The following is a 19,280-nucleotide window of genomic DNA, read 5'->3' as shown; positions in this document are numbered from 1 at the left end:
GTCCGTGCGCGCGCCTCGGTTCGACCTGTCTATTCGCGATTTGCACGTCACCGTAAACGGAATATGGGTAGAGCTTAGTTTGTAATTATATGCACATGTGCACTTTCCAGATGCTTTTCCTATCCCGTACCAAGCCGCGAAAAGGGTATATGCGCCCAAATACCAACACGTCTCATGCAAAGTCCATGCCCCTTCCGTACCGTATTATATCGAAACAGCGTCAGGCGTAGCGTTTCTTCCCATCCCTAAATACCTAAAGTCCGTCGTAATCCGCGCAAACAGGTGCTCACCTCCTCACCACTTGCTCTGAAAGAAGTTCAAGTACCTGCAGCTGTCAGTCATTGTTCCTGTAAGAAGAGAAGCATCACATACCTTTGGCGATATTACTTCCTGGTTTACCAAGTGCTTGCTCATGATCTTGACAACCTCCATTTGCTCCTCGTAGGTGAGTCCAGTGATGGCTGCTTCAATCACTCCACCAACTGTGGTGTGGTGCACGGCGATGAAGCTCGAGTAGTAGAAGAAAGCAATGGAGCCCATGATGAATTGGCAGTCCATACGGTCAGTCATTCCGCCGTGGCCGGGGATAGAGTCGCCAAAGTCCTTGATCTTGAAGGTGCGCTTCAGGCCAGAAGCGAAGAAGCCACCGAAAGGCGCGATGAGAGAAGCAAAGGTTCCGAGCATGATGACGTGGAATTGCACTGGCATGATGTTGAAGGTTCGCGGAATGGGGAGACCTTCGGGGAGGAAGGGGACGGTGTAGTTGCGCGCGATGAAAACCGGGTTCGGTCGGCATTCGAGGCCAGACCAGATGTTTGCTCCCAGATCGTTAACAGGGCAGATGAAGTACTTGTAATCGCCGAGGAAGTGAACAACGAGGATGCCCCAGAGAACAGTGAAGAACCAGGCGCCGAGAAAGCCCTCCCATGTCTTCTTGGGTGAAATCTGAATGAGGGGTGTACGTCCAAAAGTGATACCGCAGAGGTAGGCAAAGATGTCGTTGGTAATGACCATGGACACAGGGAGGATGAACCAGATGAATCCTTCGAAGATGTTGTTAATGACAAAGTGCGCCTGTCCGACAATGAGGAAAAGGGCCATGTGCGTCCAAGCAAACTGGGTGAACTGGAACTTGTAGTGGCCCTTCTGGAGCGAGAAGACGAAAAAGACGAAGCCTGCAAAAATTAGTTTGGGCATGAGTTGTGGGAGCTGGCAACATACCGATAATGTACAACATGAAGGAGATGAACCTGTGGTGGGTAGCCAGGGGAAGCAGTAGACGGTCGACCATCAGAACGTGCTTGAAGTAGTATATGACGCTCTCGCCGTAGAGGAAGTACATGGCGGTACCGAGGAAGTACCAGTTCAGCGACTTGGTGAAGCGCAGGCTGCGGGCCTTGCTGGGCACATTTGCGATTGCGATGACCTCCTTAAAGGATATGACCTGGACCGCCGTGACGATGATGATTATGAAGAGATGGCCCGCGCCGAGGGCCCAGAAGAAGCCGGCAATCATGACGAGAGTCCATGTGGTGCGCGTTATGAAGTTGGCCTTCTTCTTCTCGTACTCGGTCTGGGGGGGCTGTTCGGTGGCCTGGCGCTGTCAGCTTGGGAGACGTGGGCAGAGGACTGCCAACGTACGGGAGGGACCGCTTCTTCTTTGATGGTAGGGCTACCTGGGTCACTGTACTCGGACATGCTCTGCGAGGGTCTCCGCGCTCTGCCGTTGCTGGCGCTGCGGACCTGGTGGTTGAACTTGACGTCCTTTCTCGGGCGCGCCATGGTGAAGGAGGAGAGGGCGGTTGCGCCTGGTAGCCGAGGACGGTATAGGGGCAGCCGGGGGGAGGCCGGAGGGCAAGGCGCGATGGGTGAAGGCGGGGTGGGTGAAGGAGGTGGTGTTGGCGGCAGGCTCGACTGGGCCAAGTAGTGAAATTGACGGACAAGTAACCACGGCCAGCTTGCGTCATGGCACCGCCGCTTAGCTTAGCGACCCTGCAGCCTGCATGTGAATTTCCCTAGCACCCAAACACGCCAACACGCCAACAACGCGTCCATGCGCCCCGCATCGCGACCGCTTTGGGACATGCTCATGCGCAGACCCGCTGGCAGATGGACCGACAATGGCTGACGACGACTTTGACGACTTCTCCGACGACGACCTCGACGACCTCCCCGCCGACGCCCTGCAGAATCTCGAGGCGAGCGCAATCCGTGCGACACAGCACCAGCCCGACACCGAGCCAGAGTCCGACTACGGCCCCGATGATGGCGACGAGGTAGTCAATTTGAACGACGCGGCCAGTCCGCCGCCTCTATACGCGCTGGAGGAGGAGGATGGCTATGATAGTCACATCGATGACAACATTAACCAAGTTATCGAAGAGCAGCTTTACCATGACCAGATGGAAGTGGAGGAGCAGCCGCGCAGGTCTCAGGCTGACCCCAATGCCCTGCTTCAACGCATCAAGAAGGTGCGACACGTCTACCTCAGTCCGTAGGCGCCCCGCTGATCATCGCAGTTAGAGCAAGACAAGGCGCGCGAGAAGAGAGAGGCCGAGGAGCTGAAGGGCAAGCTACAGACCAAGGCGGGCGAGGCCGATACCCTTCGCAGACGCTACGATGCCGAAAGTCGCAAACACGAGCGCCAGCTGGCGGACCAGCAGCAGTCGCACAGCACCGAACTGGCCAAGCTGCGTGCCGAGATGGAGAAGTTGCGGCGGGAGAAGGAGTCGGTGCAGACGGACAACATGTTCAATCAGCACGAGGCCCGGGAGGCTGTCATAGCGCGACGGCCTGGAAGAACCATGCCCTCACGACCAAAGTCAGGTGCGCAGGCAAACAGTCCGGCTGGAACACCTAAGAGGGGGCAGAAGACGAGAGGCCCACTGGGCGATGGTTTTGACGACGACGACGTTGTCATGGCATCACCGTCAAAGTACCGCGAGAGGCAGAAGACGGCGACGCCAAAGCAAGCCGGCAAGAGGAAGCGGCAGGCTATCGACCAGAGCCCCATACCGCTGCCTGCGCTGCAGCTGAGCGAACCGCGAACTCGGCCAAGAGAGACAGAGCCAGCACCAGCCGTAGGACCTGTCATAGACGCTGCACTGCTCGAGCATTTTCGACGCGACGACCGTCGATTCACTCTGCTACACCGCCTGCTGTCACATCCATCATCAAATGGCACCGATCGCGTCCTCGAAGCACTTACGTCGCATGCATTCCCGTCAAAGCCATCCAAGAAATTATCTTCGATCGTGTATGATGCCCTGGCGAAGATCAATACGTCCGATGTGCACGAGCTAGCACTACAGATATGTCACATCTTCCTCGACCTGTGGAAGCGGTGTCAGTCCGAGAAGTACTACGCTCCGACATCTCTGATACTCGATGCACTGCACTTCATCCTCGCATGTGAGCCAATCGAGACCGCCGTCAAGATTACCGAGCGCGTAGTACCGCTCGTAATCGCCTTTGTTGATCTCGTGGCGGACCCTATTTCTAAAGCAGCCAAAGGGGGTGAGAAGGCAGTTGCGGATCTCTACTCCCCGAAGCAGCGAGATATTGCGTCTCACATCGATGTTGAAGACTGCCTTGAGTTGCTGTATCTGATCGCGAGCAGCTGCGTGTCGTCGGTAGACTCCACCGCAGTCGTTCGTCTATGGCAAGCGATCCCTTCGACCTTCGCCATCATGCTTCTTGTCAAAGAACAACCACATCCCCAAATTACGCTCATGTTGCGCATACTCGGCACCTCGGCACTTCCCACCTCAATAGGACCCATAACGACCGCAGATACCGCCCAAGACAACCAAGCAAGCAACGAAGACGGTCTCATCAATCGCCTCACTAACCTCTTCACCGAGATACCCAAGCCCGTCTCAGATCCCTCAGCATCCCCCAGCGCGACTGCAGCCATCGCCGAAGCGGACCTCTGGGATCTCCGCCTGCTCGTCATCTCGGTCCTGACCCAGTTCTCTATCCCAGAATACGGCTCCAGTCGTCTAGCCCAGAACGGCCTCTGCATTGGCCGACTGATCAAGTACCTCGATCACTGCGTGACGAGTCTGTATCGGCATCCCATCTCACCAACTCAAGACCGAAAGGTTGATTCCATCAACGCCACTATGAAGCTCATATACCACGTCGCTACGACGAATGCCGATTTCGACATCAAGAGCAAGTTGGTGAATACGCTAGGTGGCCATCATGCCTATCTCGTTGCACTGACGCGATTGGCTTTCAGTGAGGGCTTAGTGCTAGAAGCGGGGATTGAGGATGAGGTCGTTAACATGGCGCACGACATTTTAGACGAGGGACTGAGTATGGAAGAGGGAGATGCTTTTGGGAAGGTGTTCAGCAGTGGAAGCACTGTCTAGACGCGTAAGGTTGCTATTTCCGGGAATTGCTTCGAAGAAGACACGGATAAGCATCTTGTATAAGCACTAGTCCAGCTCGCATTGCTATGCATTGCTATGCATCGCTATAGCTTGAGATGATATTGCATTAGTCGGCGTTAGATATATCAACCAGCATCTATCTGCACACACCCGCGATTAACCATGATCACCTCCCTCTACAATAACCTCCGTATCCAAGCCATCACCTTCTCCAAAACCTCCTCCCCACACTCATCATTCAACAACTCATGCCTACCCCCTTCAACCACCTTGAATACCTTCTCCCTACTCATTATCCCATCTACAAACCCCTCGCTCCCCCTCCAATCACAATACGCATCCTCATCCCCATGCACCACCAATGTCGGCACCGTCCACTCCCCCATCTTGGCCCTGACACCGTCCGCAACATCCACAGCCGTCGCAGCCGTTAAGAAGCAAATCGATTTCTTGGAATACAGCGGATCAGCGAGGTATTTCTCGATTTCGGATTTACGGCGTGTGAGGTTTGAGATGGGTACCGCGCGGCTAGGGATGGAGATTGTCGGCATTGCGCGCGCAGCTACACCGACGGCTACTCGAGCGGCGTAGGGGAAAGGACCGGGGAATGCGGGACTGGTCAAGATCACACCTGCAATGTGTTCGTCGTTTTCTGTTACGCTGCCTGCGGTTATTAATCCGCCGAGCGAATGCCCAAACAACACAACCGGCCTCCCGTTGCCTTGTTCAACAGCATACCGTCGTAGCGCGAGATGATCCGCTACGGCTTTTCCTACGTGGACGACGGCGCGAGGAGTACCGGTGGAGGCGCCGTGACCGTGCAGGTCGAGGGCGTAGACGGTGTAGCTGGCAGCGAGGAGATGGGTGATTAGGGAGGAGTGGGAGGTTAGGTACCGGTGGGAGTATTCTGCGTAGCCGTGTTGGAGGATGATGGTAGCGACGGAGAATTGGGTGAGCGTCCAGATGTGGGCGATTGTGCCGGATGGGAGGGTGTGGGTTTTGTGGTTTAGTCCGAGGTTTGGGTTGGGTGTTGGGGTCGTGGGTATGGGTGGTGGTGGTTGTGATGGTTTTTTGCGGTAGAGGGATGGGACATTCAGCATGTTGAGAGTTGAAACCGATAGAAGATATTCATGAGTACTACCACTATCTTCCAAGCCCGTTGTATGAGCTCACTGGTGTGGTTCGGTCGCTGAGGCTCTCAGTCGTCTTGGACTTGCGTGTTCAGCATTGACGACGTGGCGGAGGCCGACACCTCGGAAGCTTATGAGCTCACGATGGACCGCAACTTTAGCACCTAGCGCATTCGTAGAGACGTATCGGCTTTTGAAATTGCGGTTCGAAATATGGGATGCCAAAAGGTTAGCGCTGTTGTTCACTAAGACACTGAGGTGGATGAGATTAGCTGCGCTACGAGGAAAGGACATGCCATCGTCCTTCGATATCGGAAGATATGGTCCTCCTAGTACGACCTAGTCGTCCTTCGGAAAACAATGTTTTTCTTTGGTCGCAGATAGGATGGCGTGTTGAAGTAAGGAAGTCCATACCTTGCGGCTCGCCTGGGCACGTGGGGAGGGGCGCGAAGACAGTTTTGGGCCTAATCTGCGGGGGCGTACCTGCCACCTCCTCGCCGCTGCATCTCTATCTCATCGCATGATCATTCAAGACATGCAAATCGTCCGCATCTTACATGTGACTTCGATATCAAAATAGATGGACACACCGGTTTTTTTCCCGCGGTTTGTCGTGCTCCGCTTTGCGTCGCCAACAGCGATCACAGAAGGGCGCCACAGCGAGCTGTGATAGGGGTCTGGGCGACCTTTCTGCATGACTGTATAAGACCTAGCGAACACAGGTATGTAAAGGGCGGTCTGAGCTCTCGAACTCAGCTCTCGGCCTCAGCTCTCGACTTTCCAAATCCCTCGTTGCGACTCAACCCAATCTCATGTTCGCATCACTCATGGACTACATACGAAGAGACCCAAAGTCGCACGCCGAAGTCTCCACTGGTGAAATCTAGGAAATCGACACGTTACAGGATATCTTCCAGCCAATCCCTGGTCTTAGCGGCGCACAATGTCTTCCGGTCAACCTCAGGATATGGATATCATCCCACGGTCCTACGATGACCCAGAATTGACGCAGAGACGACGAGCCGATCACACCTCCAGTAATTCATACGACTCATACGCAAAGAGATACTTGAGAAGTATTGCAACTCCAAGAACCTCTGATATCGATATCTCCAATCCATTGGATATCTTCGATCTGATCGACCATAACGTCAAGCGTTACACTCACAAACCGCTGCAGACGCGTGATTCAATTCGCGTCCTCGAACTTCTAGCAGGAACGTCCGGCTCAACCTTATCGTGTCGAATATTCGAGATACGCCGAATGGATTCCGATGTTCAATTTGAGGCCATCTCGTACGTTTGGGGCAGCCCCTTTCCCGAATGCTATCTTTACGATGTAGAAAGCAGGACCGCCGTAACTATCACGGAGAACCTAAGTTTGGCGCTTCAGGCGCTACGCTATCCAGATCGGAGCCGGGTCCTCTGGGCGGACGCTGTCTGCATCAACCAGTCGGATAACAATGAAAAAAGTCACCAAGTCGAGAAAATGGGCTTAGTTTATGCTGCAGCGAGCATGGTCATCGTCTGGCTGGGCAACAAGGAACTTCGCGAAGCTTTCGAGCACGTGAAGTCGCTTGAAGAATCACCAAATGACATTGTCTCGATTGCGCACCGTGAACCCATCAGTCTGGTAGACAGCGCCGTCACTGCAATCCTTAGTATCGTCGGAACGGAGTGGTTCACCAGATTATGGATCATACAAGAGTTCGTTCTCGCCAGAGACGTACAATTTCATGCTGGAGGTCAACATATCGATTGCAAAACATTCGAAAGGGCAATGGCGCTTCGTAAGTCACACTTTTTCCATCTAGAGACAGACGGTAGCGTGGACAAGAACTTGAGCGACAGAATCATTCAGGATCACGGCCTAGCTGAAAATCTTATCGGGATGCGTACGAAGTGGCACAATCAATCATGTACCTCTTCATCACAGGCGTCGTTGTACGACTGGTGTTGCTGGGTCAATCAGCACCCTCCCAAGTTCACCGACAAGCGGGACCTGATATACGCCTGCCTCGGACTGGCTAGTACACAAACTAGGATCGTACCCAACTACAATCTTAGTCTCACAGGGGTCTTTCTAGCCTTCACGTGGTCAGTGCTCAAGGATGGAAATATGCAGATACTGCGCGACGCTGTGTTTCTACAACAATCTAACCATCGTCCTTCATTTCTTTTTTACTCAAGCTTCAGGTCTTCTTACCAAAAGACACGCGTCGGATCCCAGAATGCAGGCAAAGCACGAGATGCTCATGCGGAAGAAGTTAAACCCGCATCTGTACGTATTCGTGGGGTAGTTGTAGATCGTGTTAGCAGATGTTGGGACCTTCACTCCGTAATTTCAAGAAGTATGATATATCGGAGAGGAGTGGAACGCAGCAGGTCTGGCCGAGTTCCAGAACATCAGTGGGGAAAGACACAGTGGTGGGACACACCTGGCTGTGTCCATAACAATCCGTTGGACTCATGGGAAGAACGCGTTGAAGACATGCCATCGGCATTCGAGAGCATCGAGGACAACTATTCACCCTCTCAACAAGTTTGGGCTCATGAAGACTGTTTCGAAGATCCGGCTAGCCTTCCCAGGAGTGCTGGCGCTGATAGCCCAGATGAGATTGGGAGCACAAATTTAGTGGAAGTCTATCGGGTTATCCAAGCAGACGCCGGAAAGCTTCTCAACGAAGAATCCACAAGGGAAGACTTAAACCAGGAAGAGGTTCGAAGCAGATTCTGGCGAACTATTACTTCGCACAAGGACATCACCCCACCAACTGTGCCAAATGATTTCGGCCATGTACCATTCTGGGAAAATATCAACGAGTTTCACTATCCTCGGTTTTTCACCACCTCCAAAGGTTACATGGGCAAGGCGCTTATAGCGGCTCATGGTGATGTGGTAGTCATCTTCGACGGGAGTGACGTGCCATTCGTGATAAGAAAGATGCGCCGCGACGATAGTGCATGGTTACCGTTGGTCGAAGAATGCTACGATGAGATAGGGCAGTGGAAGCTGGTCGGAGAATGTCATGTAGATGGTTGGATGGACGGCAGCTACTACGGTCATGAAGTGGTGGACGTTGTTGATCAAGATTTCGCGATGGCAGACGGGAAGCCTGACATTGACTTCTCGCACAGCAAGAAAACACTGCTCAGCAAGTATTTTGTACTGTGCTGAATATAACGAGGAGTTTCGTTCAAGATAAGAGCTTTGAAGTGCGAGGTATTGTTCAGGGTCACATAGACATCTGTACGAACACATGCTCTCATGTATTCGCAAGGTTAGCATTGGTGTCTTTCTCGAAGCGAGCCAATGCAATTTCTTTGCACAGAGTCTATTGCAGCTTGCTTTCAATGTGCCCAACCAAACACGCCATCATATTGAGGCTTGTACTTCCGCGGAACATCCTGTACGTCGGTAAGGATCACGGTCCGCGGCAAAGCCGTGCTGTTCCCCACTATGCGTGCGACACAGCATTTCCCTTCACCTTCACATCCCACCACCCGTTGACTGTAATCATTGAACATGCAGTGCACGGCGTCGTGCATGTGCGTGTGGCTTGGTTGTTCGTCATCACGTTTGCTTGGTTTGGCCTTTACCCCGCTCGGGTTATAAAATAACATGTCTGCTCTCACTCACTCTTTACAATTCAGATCACAATCAAGTCCCCGACATCGATATCAGATGATTGCCTCTAAAAACAGTAATATAGTCGCTACCGGCTCGCCTACGGGCTCTGCGGTAGATGAGCGCTATGATGCGTTCGATGGAGCACGAGATCGCGAGCGCTTATCGTGGAAGAAGCAGGCGATCGTCGATCTCAAGCCTTCACTACATCGCGATACGTATGGATATACTGCGCATATGTTATGATAGACGTACTGACTGCATACAGGTACATTGGAGCCCTTTTGTTCAACATCTGCGCCTTCATTTTGCCAGCTCTCTATAGCACCTTGTCGAAGCTATGGGTTGCCAATATCGATTCGTCCATGGTAGTCACCACAGATACATATACGTACATCGGTGTGGTTGCAGAAGTCTTGAACGAAGGTCTTCCGCGCGCTTCTTACCTCGTCATCGGCGACAAGTCCAGTCGTGGCTTCCGTGAGCGCTTGCAGCTCACCCACACTCTCATCCTCTTCCAATCCCTCCTCGGACTCATCATGAGTATCGGGTTCGTCGCAGGCGCCTCTACCTTCGCGCAGGGCTTTGTTCCGGTTGAAGTGAGAGATGTGAGCGTCACGTACATTCGCATCTCTGCGTTCTCTGCGTTCGCTTCAGCAGTGGAGTACGCGATTTCAACGTCGACCCGCGCGCTGGACAAACCCGACGTCCCGCTCATCATCAGTTCCGTCAAATTCGCTATCAATATCATTCTCGACTTGATCATCATCTCTAAATTCCACGTCGGCAGCATCACACCTACGGTGAACATGCAGGCCGGTATCTCGCTTGCTTGCAACCTCACTTCTGCTTTTGCGGGACTGGCGTACTTTGTTTACACAACGAGTGTCAGCTCCAAGTCGCCGGTTCATAGCGACACATCCAGCCACGGTACAGCCCCATCATTACCAGCTCTTGTCACACTAGCCAGGCCAGGTGCGATCTTCTTCTCAGAATCCGCCATCCGCAACGCACTATACCTTTGGTTAGTCCATGGTATCGTCGGGCTAGGTAGCGACTATGCAACTGCCTGGGGCGTCTTCTCAACTATCCGATGGGGGCTGATAATGGTACCTGTCATGGCACTCGAGGCGACCACACTGACCTTCGTGGGGCACTCATGGGGAGCGCTGCGTGCGACCATCGTGAGCATCTCACAGGCCGCAAAGCTACAAATTACGCGTCGGCAATTATGGGGCGTTGTTCGCTGGGCAGTTTACTCCGTCATTGTTGTCTTGGTGGTGGAGATCCCGCTTTGTCTCATCATGTCCTTCGCCGGTGCTGAGCCTTTCGCACGATACCTCTCGGGCTCTGAAGAGGTCTCACATATAGCCGCACGTATGTGGCGTACCATCGACTGGTGCTACATCATGTATGGTGTGTCGACACAACTAGCTGCGATCCTGGTAGCGACGCGCCCAACGTGGTATCTCTACCAGTCTCTCGCCTCGAACATCCTCTATGTCTTACCATGGGCGATTGCATGTCAAGTGGTTGACCTGAACGCTGGAGACGCTTGGACATATCACAGCTTGGTGTTTGGCGGAAGTCTGGTTTTCTCGTTCTTCACGGTCATTGTAGTTGACGCAGCTTGGGGATTCAGGCTAATGAAAGGAAAGATGAATGCGAACAGGGCGTAGTTACGGAGAGAACGTATGACATCGAAATCGGATAGAGGATAGATGATAAAACGATGCGATTATACATGTTTCCACATGCATCAATGTATTTTTCTCATCAAAGTTGGAGCCCCATCAGTCTCCTCTTAAATGTCTTTACATCAACTTTTGTTCAGCCCTTCCATACTGCCGGCTTCGGCTCCTTGTATAGGCTCAAATCGTCCGGCGTCGGGAACCAGATACTTGGGTCATCTTCAGCGTACGCATTCGGGAATCTGACCATCGGCCCTGGAATTCCATTGCCGCCTCCAACAATCTCCACATGCGCACAGTTTACGAACCATTGACTCTGTCCAAGAGTCATGGACGGCATGAAGTGCTCAATGCGCAAGAGGTATTTGCCGGAGGGCGTGGCAGCGGGGATAGTGAAGTCGATAGAGAGCGCATCCATAGTCGACCACGTCGTCCTGTTCGCCGGTCCTGCGTATGCGATCTTGAAGAAATCCCCCTTCCCGTCATAATCCATCAGACTCTCTGTTCTATCCGGCAGCTTGGAGAGAAACACTTGCCCAGGCCCTTCGTGGAAGATGTATCCTTGGACATCACCTTCGTAGTAAGGCCCAGACACCATGAGTCCAACCTCGCTTCCAGCTACGATTGTGGCTGTCTGTATAGTATCGGCATTGTGGACGGGGAAGGAGCCGCGGCCGCATGTGACGTTTGCGTTTTCCGGCCCGTAGATGGGAAAGGTCTTGAGCCAGAGGTCGTCGTAGGTACCGGCGTTGCCGGAGACGTCGCGGACGTATTGGAACTCTTGAGAGATGGTGTTATTTACTAGGAGGCGGTTGAATACATCTGAAAAAATCGTTAGCAACTATTTCCGAGTACGGAGGTGAAAGTACGAACAATGGGCACTGGCCCTCTGTGCAAGCGCCGTTACTAGCCACGGAAGGATGACGGACTTCATGACTGCTACTGCTTTCCGATTAACAACTCTGCTGAAACTCAGCCATCTCAGCCTGTCTTATACCATCGCTCACTGTGAGCCCGGCCATCACCGATCCTGCTTCGACAAAGGCTCCGCTGGGAGCACGACGCTCGGGATTAGTTCTCATGACCATGCTAATACATGCGCAAATCCTTCTTGCTGATGGTGCAGCTGCCAGCTGCCAATGGAAACAGTTCGGTTGCTTCCGATAGTACTTGCTCCCGATGTGGTAGTTTTTAGATGAACTCCAGATTGCCGGCTGTGCCATGTCGACCCAAGCCCAAGCGGGGTAGGCGGCATCTTTAGAGTGTCGATATGGTGACCATGAGTGGTACAATCCATACTGGATATGTTTCAGTCCGGGTAACAAGATGTGTTGAGCCGGGGTGGGATGGCATCGGGTGTGCGCGTCCTGGGGTTCAGGTACAAGCGTCCGCGGCAGCCATGCCGTTGCGCACAAAGCTTATCTGAACTGCGCGAAGAGCATCTTCGTAGAAGAACGATGCCTTAGTACTATGCGTTGTAAGATTTGTGGAGGTCATGATCAGGAACTGTAAGCGGAAAAAGTATGCTGTTAGAGCGCGTCGCGTTCGCGTGACAATGATGCGTGAGGGCGTGTCGCAACAATCAAATTCGCGTCAAGGATACCGAGGGCCATAGAAAGATTGACGATGATAAGAACAGATCAGTGCTTGTATGATGAACAACAGCAATCACAATCCAGGTGCAAAGTAGTAGAAGACCTCGAACGGAAGCGATGACAACATCGAGATACCCCTGACTAAGCCTCGGAATGAGCCCCACACAGCATGACACACATTCCGAAGCGGCGACAATGACAACGAACTCATCATATTCGCCATCACAGAGAATACTAGCGTGTGTTCTTCTACGCGTATCTGCACATACATAACGATCCAGATGTCTTACCTCAATGACAATGGCACAACAATCCCCGCTCCTCCTGCTACCGGGTGAATTGAAGAACCAAATTATAGATTACATCCTCACCCGCGAACCCGGCACTGCACCACCTGCACTACAGCATTCCCCATTATCACTATCATCAACATGCCGCCAACTACATGGGAATTATCATGCTCTGGCTTGGACCGCAACGATCTTTACGCTCCCCTGGTCATCAGCAGAAGACCTTATACGAAAAACCAGTCTCCTCCCCCCAGCATCCATATCCTCCATCACAAAACTACAAATCAGACTTCCATCCGATCTCACAGACCTGTATACAGCGGATATAAACAGACGCCGCGTAAAACCTTTCAACTTTGCCCGCGCCGGCCTCACCAACCTAGAAGAACTCTACATCCGGTACCGACCCGAGCATACAGAAAAAGGCATCGGCGGACCCGGTCGCGAACTCATCGTGCAGATGCTCTGGCGTATCATGTGGGAAAGAGATATCAAGCGACTGAGGAAAATCTGCATTGTGCATGATGGAGCGCAACCGTTCCTTTCGCTTTCCCTACTGTATAATATGTTGCAGAACTTTACGCCGCTGCAGGTGTCGAAAAGGTGGAAGGTACGATCGGATCTTGAGCATGGAAGGTTGAGGTTTGAAGAGTGGGGTGGTGGGGAGAAGGGGAGGGATGTGGATGTTGTGGTCGGATTTAGCTTTTGGGAAGCGGAGGCTTATGTGGAGGTTTGTGAGATGGTTCTTGAGGTATGTTTGATTAGTGACTTGGATCTGAGCGGCTGCTGTCAGGAGTAGATTGGGGTTCTAGGCAATGTTCAGGGCCAGCAGATGTTGACTTCAGTACAGGAAAATCATGCTCAGGTCATCTTGGCTCGGCGCGCCGAGTGTTTGTATGTCACTCCGTTGCGAGATATGACTGACGATGCATTGAGGCGAGAGGTTGATAATCTCAACACCTTGTTTCCTGTGTTAGGAGACGAAGAACACATTCTTCAACCACATGTGGAGCGTATACGTGCCACGTGTGCGATAGGCAACCGAGGATGAGAAGACAAGACGGAACGCTACTTTGATCCGCACGCGAAGGCCGTCGTGGCTAATGACTCCACTGATTGGTGTTATGACGATCACTGAAGATGTCCCAGTCACCTGACTACGTTCCCGTAGCTTGATCGAAAGGGGTACTACTCCGCCAGCTTCCGAGGAGAAAAAGCTTTACGCGCACGCCGATGGCTGGAATGGATACTGAGGACCGCCACGCATTGCCGGTTGACCACCCAGACCCTCACACACCTTTCTTCGTTCCGAGATCGGCTGGCACGTCCACGCGTCGCATCCAGATCATTGCGGGAATCCGTCTCGCCACCACTCTCAGAGCCGGGTGGTGACAACAACGTGGTATCTTAACCGTCCCTCGGAATCTTTTCGACCGGCTGAATACCGTATTCGCTTTCTTCGGTGCGAAGTAGTGTGGAGCGGGTCCCAGAACCAAGCCCACGGCGTCAGCATGCGAGGTGGGCTACGCGTCCATGGTGGACCGGGTGGCATTCGTTCACACCAACGTTGCTTTCCAATAGTGGGAACACGCCGGTCACCTTGTTCGAGCTAACACTGTACTTGGGGAGCGCTTGCGGCGGGAAGGAAGGGTCGGGACGACACGAGAAGGATTGAGATCGTCGAGACGGGTTGGTGCTAGGAAGACAAGTGGCACCTTGCAATGTGTGTCCTAGCTGGGAAGACGGTCGGGAAGGAGCTGACCAGCCTTCGTTTGTGATCCTTCCTCATTACTCGGGTGAAGCTTTACCCTTGCCATGTTCGCAGAAGGAGTCTTTGGTAAGGTCAGCCTTACCGGTCAACGCGGTCATGTCATTCAGGCCCTTGTTTTGCCGCTGGATGTTATCGATATCCGCCATAAGAGCATCCTCCACGGGTCACTCGATCGAAGAGTACATTTCGCGTGCCATTTGACAGGCTCTGTACCTTTCCAATTATCGTGGCTCGATCACTATGAAGCATGAGACGTGCACGGGAAGAGCGTCCACACTGTCCAGTCTGGATGCTCGCTTCCGTATTCTATGGTTCGGCCCGATTGTGCTTGGGGATAGACTGAACTCTTACCAGACTCATGTCTCACATGATGCACCCACCTTTATCATACTCGCTGGAAGTGGGGTCCGTTCCAAGGCGGTGGTTTGTCGGCCTGGGCATATCATCCTAGTCTCCCATGTGGCTGGTTCACTGGCTCTGGATGGATGGATGCGAGGCTCTATTGGCTGGCGAAATGGTGGAGACGATAACTTGGCTTCCGATAGAGTGATACGCTCAGAGCTGATGTGAACAAAGGATGGCCATACATTTCGAGTGGAGGCTTCCCAGCTGCGAACTCAGTGTCCGTGTCGTAACCGAGAAGGCCTGCGAAACCAGGCAACGGTAGGAGTGCATTTGGATATAACATCAGCCAATAAAATAGCCAGATAAGCATCGGAACAGTAAGTAACTGTAGACATTGTGGGGATAATCATGACCAGGGGAGCACGCCACAGGATGAATGTAGGTGGTGTTGGTCATCCGAGACCTGTAAATCGATAAAAAGCGAGGGTGTTGCGCGTGTAATCTAACCTTCATGCGCTCCGGTAGTGCTTGCGCCGTAGATTCTGCGGTACATGGTCCTCGGAGGGACGGGTATGTGTCCCGGAAGGCCTCGAATACGACCAACCACTACCGGGCTGGTGGTTGCAGGACCCAGTAGTCCGGTAGCATATGCCATACGCCAGGTTTTGGATCAGGAAGACACCATGGGAAACATGAGTCCCATTCTGCCAAGCCTTCGAGTGATCATCGTTCCTGCATCCAGGCAACACGCCTGATCCCACACGATGATGACACGAACGATGCAGGATCACGGTACATACGATTGGATTTGACGCTATCGATAAGCAGCAAGCTACCAGGCGGGCGCGGCGCCTTTTTCTTGAATCATTCAAGAGGCTGACTGCAGGTCAATTTGGTGGTGTGAGACTCGTAGAATTGACGTTCAAAGAAGACCTAGATACGATGCCGCAGGCCGCTACATTCGCGTCGGTACAGCCCGCTAGAGGTGGGCTTCGGCCGCAGGATCTGCCGAGCTAACCACATGCGCCCTCCATAGGTGAGCCGTGCGTGCGTCTGACAAGCGCTGTGGCGCCATGGTCGCTGTTTTGTCGTAAGGGTGTGCCGTCACGCGCGAGTGATGGGACGGTCCGTCAATGTGTAGAGACTATGTTTCCGCAGCGGGCCGACACTGTTCTGAAATTGGGAAAGGAATCAGCTGTATGAGATGCGCATCCAATCTATCATACTCACAGCTTTTCATAGATGTTACGATCTTTCGAGAATCACGATAGAACCAACCGTTCCGAGAGCAAGGTTTGCAGTGTAGGTGTTCGAAGTAGCCGATAAGCCACTGCTGAAAGCGCGCGAAATCCTGAGCGCTGCTCCAGACCTGTCCCCTGCGTCTTCCAATGGATGCAGGGTCCACTCACTCATACAGTATTTTGCTGGATGCATCGCAGCATCATGTACCAGGTTCTCCCTAACGCTGACCTTCTTCACACACGTGCGAATCGAACGCCAGGCCCAGGCACAATGCATGATAGCCATGAGGTGGGTATGCTTGAAGACGCACGCGCGCTATGGTACCTTGCCTTGAGGGTTTTGACGGGACGCCTACTACCTATCGGTAGGTTATGCGAGTAAGCAATGGAAGGATGACAGTGGGGTGTTCTCGCCACGAATGCAGAGTGGCAAGAAGGCTGTGAACTCCGACGAAAACGAACACAATGACTACAACACTCAGTCGTTGTCATATGATCAACGCTCGTGTGACCTCGGCTGCAAGGTCGAAGATCATACTAGACATATCTTGGTTCTGATAAGACCAGGGTGGCGGAGGCAGTATGATCTTCACGTGGGAATAGTGGGCAGTAGCGTTGTCATAGTAGGCTTGTTATAAGACACAAGTTTGCTTTGGCTCACTGAGGCGGTGGTGAGCGAAGGTGTAAGAACCAATACTATGCAAGGGATGACTTTAGCCGTTTGAGCCGCCCAAACGGCAGGTGTAGGCGACTACACGTCGGAGCGCAGCGGGTTGGCTATCTTGCTTGGAGCAGTGCCTATGCAGGAACCCCGAGGAGACTGTTGCAGCACGCCTCGTGACTAATGCGGAGTTTCCGAACAGAGTTCCGATGTACCGTCTCTGCATCGCATTGCCGTGTTATCAATGAAGACGTTGGTCAGACGTGGGGTAGGCGGATTTTAGTACGGAACCCTGATTCGTAGGCTTCGAGAGCAATCCAACGCTTGGAATGCGAAGATCTTTGAGGGCCGCATAGCGCGAAAAGAAAAGTTTGGTCGGAAATGACGAACACTGTGAATAGAAGCGCCATGCATTGCGTAGTCTACATATAACAGGTGCCAATGTACCTTGGATGCGCGTTGCCAAGCGGGCTCAGCCAAAAAGAACCACTCGTACTACTACGATATCAAAGAAGCTTCCCAGGTTGGCGGACGACTTGGGGCAAAGTTGAAGTCATGAATGGACGGTGCCGAAGTGGCAACATTCAGGTCTGGAACAGTAGGTTCGTAGAAAGTCCAGTCAAGATGATGTCGACTTGAGGTGTCTCTGAGCTGATACTGAAACGGGCAAACGATTCCGGCAGCATTTGATACTGGATCGTCTGTGATTTGTCGGGATGCGTCTAAGAAATCATAGAACCCCCAAGGTGTTTGCGCTATTGGAATGGAGGTTGTGACGTGTGGCGTAGCCCATGTTTCTGGTAGAACATCATTGCCATTGAAATCGAGCCCATATTCGATGGGCATCAATACTTCATCGGACCATAATCGTGGATACAAGCAGAGATCTGTGTCATGCACCACAGATACAGGATGATAAGGGTGGATCGGGCTTGGTGTCTGCGGTGACATGTTGCCCAGGTTGAGATAGCTGTTTGCACCCACAGACTGAGTGAAGACACCCAGATCCTGTTCAGGAGTACTTATATAAGCGTAACTGCCATTGAGGGTTTGAAAATCTCTTGGTGAGAGCGGAGTGAGCATTGGACAGCCCGAGAGCCCTGACTTCTGACGGCCGGCTTTCGCGGTGGCTTGGGTATCAATGTATGTTGCCGCGTATGAGCTTTGAGATGCATGAGAAGAAGGCAAGCTCGTGGAGGGAATATATGAATCGAGACGTGATATGACACTGGCAGAAAGCTGCCTTTTCGGTGGTCTAGATGGCTTCTTGACGCTTGATCGGTAGTTGCTATCTGAAGTACGGCGCGTGGATCTTGGTTGGCATTCGATACCCTTGGTGATGCACCGGGAACATGAAGGTAGCTATGTATTATTAGCGCAGGACCTTGGATTATACACAATGTGCGTAGGTACATACAGCTTTGTTACACTTAGTCTTTGCCTTAGCGCATGTTACGCACGCGATTGCTCTTTTCGATGGCATCCTAGCATATGGGTTGTGTTGAACTGCTGGCGTAGTAAGGCGATTTGACAGGTCTCGTGGAGTATGGATGGTCGTCTCATCCATTGCGATCGGATGTTTGGCTTGACAAGAGATATGATCCGATGCGTGTCGTGCCGAGCAGGCTATAGAACCACCGTATCTCGAGGGTCAACTGCGGTCAGATAATGTCGAGCTTCTCTGGACAGAAGCGTGTGCTTGCTCGGAGTGTTAGGGATTGAACTGTGATATACTCGCCTATCCTGAGCAGACTTGAGCTTGACCAGAACCGACAGTCCCTCCCAACGGCTGATCATATACGGCATCAAGCTTGCATGATGCTAAGTTTAGGACCGAGATACATGTCTTCCGTATAGGGTCCTACATAGCAAGGTATCGTCCTAGCACCGATGAGGCGCCTTCGCAGGGCTGGAAGCCAAGGGAAGGCATCGTGTATGAGCTGACGAAGTGCCGCTACTGAGGATAGTTAGCATGGTACGCCACCACGTCCGTATGCTGAATGCACGTTCATGGTGTAAGGCGCCTGAGCGCGTGGATGATGACAAGGGGTGTCCTGCGCGCTGACAGGACCCGCGCTGGTGGATTTCGGTATGTCCATGATGACAGGTCGCACACGAACCGTGGTGTGGCTGAAGCCTCACCAGTGCCATTGCTTGGCTGGTTGCGTACCTCAATTCGAGCGACATGCAAATGCGACTTGATGTCTTAAGGTTCCAAGTTTTGTCTGCAGGGAAGAGCTCTAGGAGTCGATAGGAGACGTTTCTGTATACCATTGAATACTTTCAGTAGGGTATCAAGGACTTCGTCAATGACATGATCATCCAGATGCCACGCGGTCTTGCTGTGGTCTGTACCCAGAGTGTGGTTCAAGACTGGGGCCGGGTCACCGGTGATGAGGCGCTGTAGTGCCTGGCATAAGGCTATTGTTGTAGATTCATGCTGATGATGTGGACGGACTATGGGGAGTGGCGTCTGGTGGTGAAGTTAGACAGCCAGACCCCTGTTCCGCAGCTGCCCAGGTGGAGGAGCG

General features: G+C 52.6%; 8 protein-coding genes across 8 annotated transcripts; 4 read left to right on the top strand and 4 right to left on the bottom strand.

Moving 5' to 3' along the window:
- Nucleotides 1–61: 61 nt before the first annotated feature.
- BKA58DRAFT_386282 (phosphatidate cytidylyltransferase 1) lies at nt 62–1,978 on the bottom strand. Its single transcript, XM_046170446.1, has 4 exons — nt 1,642–1,978; nt 1,222–1,594; nt 373–1,175; nt 62–325 (listed from the first exon to the last, which is right to left on the bottom strand). The coding sequence occupies exons 1-4, from the start codon at nt 1,780–1,782 to the stop codon at nt 287–289; spliced, it is 1,356 nt and encodes a 451-aa protein (XP_046023996.1). The 5' UTR covers nt 1,783–1,978; the 3' UTR covers nt 62–286.
- A 142-nt stretch (nt 1,979–2,120) lies between these two features.
- Nucleotides 2,121–4,376, top strand: BKA58DRAFT_402504 (uncharacterized protein; the record flags this gene model as incomplete). Its single annotated transcript, XM_046171722.1, has 2 exons — nt 2,121–2,471; nt 2,520–4,376. 2 exons carry the CDS (start codon nt 2,121–2,123, stop codon nt 4,374–4,376), a joined length of 2,208 nt encoding a protein of 735 aa, XP_046023995.1.
- Nucleotides 4,377–4,475: 99 nt separating this feature from the next.
- On the bottom strand, nt 4,476–5,651 carry BKA58DRAFT_188442 (Alpha/Beta hydrolase protein). Its single transcript, XM_046165555.1, has one exon. The coding sequence runs from the start codon at nt 5,495–5,497 to the stop codon at nt 4,574–4,576; it is 924 nt and encodes a 307-aa protein (XP_046023994.1). The 5' UTR covers nt 5,498–5,651; the 3' UTR covers nt 4,476–4,573.
- Nucleotides 5,652–6,346: 695 nt separating this feature from the next.
- BKA58DRAFT_188278 (heterokaryon incompatibility protein-domain-containing protein) lies at nt 6,347–8,864 on the top strand. Its single transcript, XM_046165549.1, has one exon. It carries the CDS (start codon nt 6,471–6,473, stop codon nt 8,703–8,705), a length of 2,235 nt encoding a protein of 744 aa, XP_046023993.1. The 5' UTR covers nt 6,347–6,470; the 3' UTR covers nt 8,706–8,864.
- Nucleotides 8,865–9,212: 348 nt separating this feature from the next.
- BKA58DRAFT_316802 (uncharacterized protein) lies at nt 9,213–10,834 on the top strand (the record flags this gene model as incomplete). The annotated part of the gene is made up of 2 exons (XM_046167594.1): nt 9,213–9,373; nt 9,424–10,834. 2 exons carry the CDS (start codon nt 9,213–9,215, stop codon nt 10,832–10,834), a joined length of 1,572 nt encoding a protein of 523 aa, XP_046023992.1.
- A 151-nt stretch (nt 10,835–10,985) lies between these two features.
- Nucleotides 10,986–11,780, bottom strand: BKA58DRAFT_402501 (glycoside hydrolase; the record flags this gene model as incomplete). The annotated part of the gene is made up of 2 exons (XM_046171721.1): nt 10,986–11,668; nt 11,720–11,780. 2 exons carry the CDS (start codon nt 11,778–11,780, stop codon nt 10,986–10,988), a joined length of 744 nt encoding a protein of 247 aa, XP_046023991.1.
- Nucleotides 11,781–12,631: 851 nt separating this feature from the next.
- BKA58DRAFT_188291 (uncharacterized protein) lies at nt 12,632–13,944 on the top strand. The gene is made up of 2 exons (XM_046165551.1): nt 12,632–13,482; nt 13,582–13,944. The coding sequence occupies exons 1-2, from the start codon at nt 12,736–12,738 to the stop codon at nt 13,780–13,782; spliced, it is 948 nt and encodes a 315-aa protein (XP_046023990.1). The 5' UTR covers nt 12,632–12,735; the 3' UTR covers nt 13,783–13,944.
- Nucleotides 13,945–17,247: 3,303 nt separating this feature from the next.
- Nucleotides 17,248–18,316, bottom strand: BKA58DRAFT_402500 (uncharacterized protein; the record flags this gene model as incomplete). The annotated part of the gene is made up of 2 exons (XM_046171720.1): nt 17,248–18,111; nt 18,167–18,316. 2 exons carry the CDS (start codon nt 18,314–18,316, stop codon nt 17,248–17,250), a joined length of 1,014 nt encoding a protein of 337 aa, XP_046023989.1.
- Nucleotides 18,317–19,280: the final 964 nt, after the last annotated feature.

Source organism: Alternaria rosae (assembly GCF_020736505.1).
Source record: "Alternaria rosae strain MPI-PUGE-AT-0040 chromosome Unknown BKA58scaffold_6, whole genome shotgun sequence".
In the NCBI taxonomy this organism is placed as follows: Eukaryota; Fungi; Ascomycota; class Dothideomycetes; order Pleosporales; family Pleosporaceae; genus Alternaria; species Alternaria rosae.
This window is presented reverse-complemented; position numbering and strand designations above follow the sequence as displayed.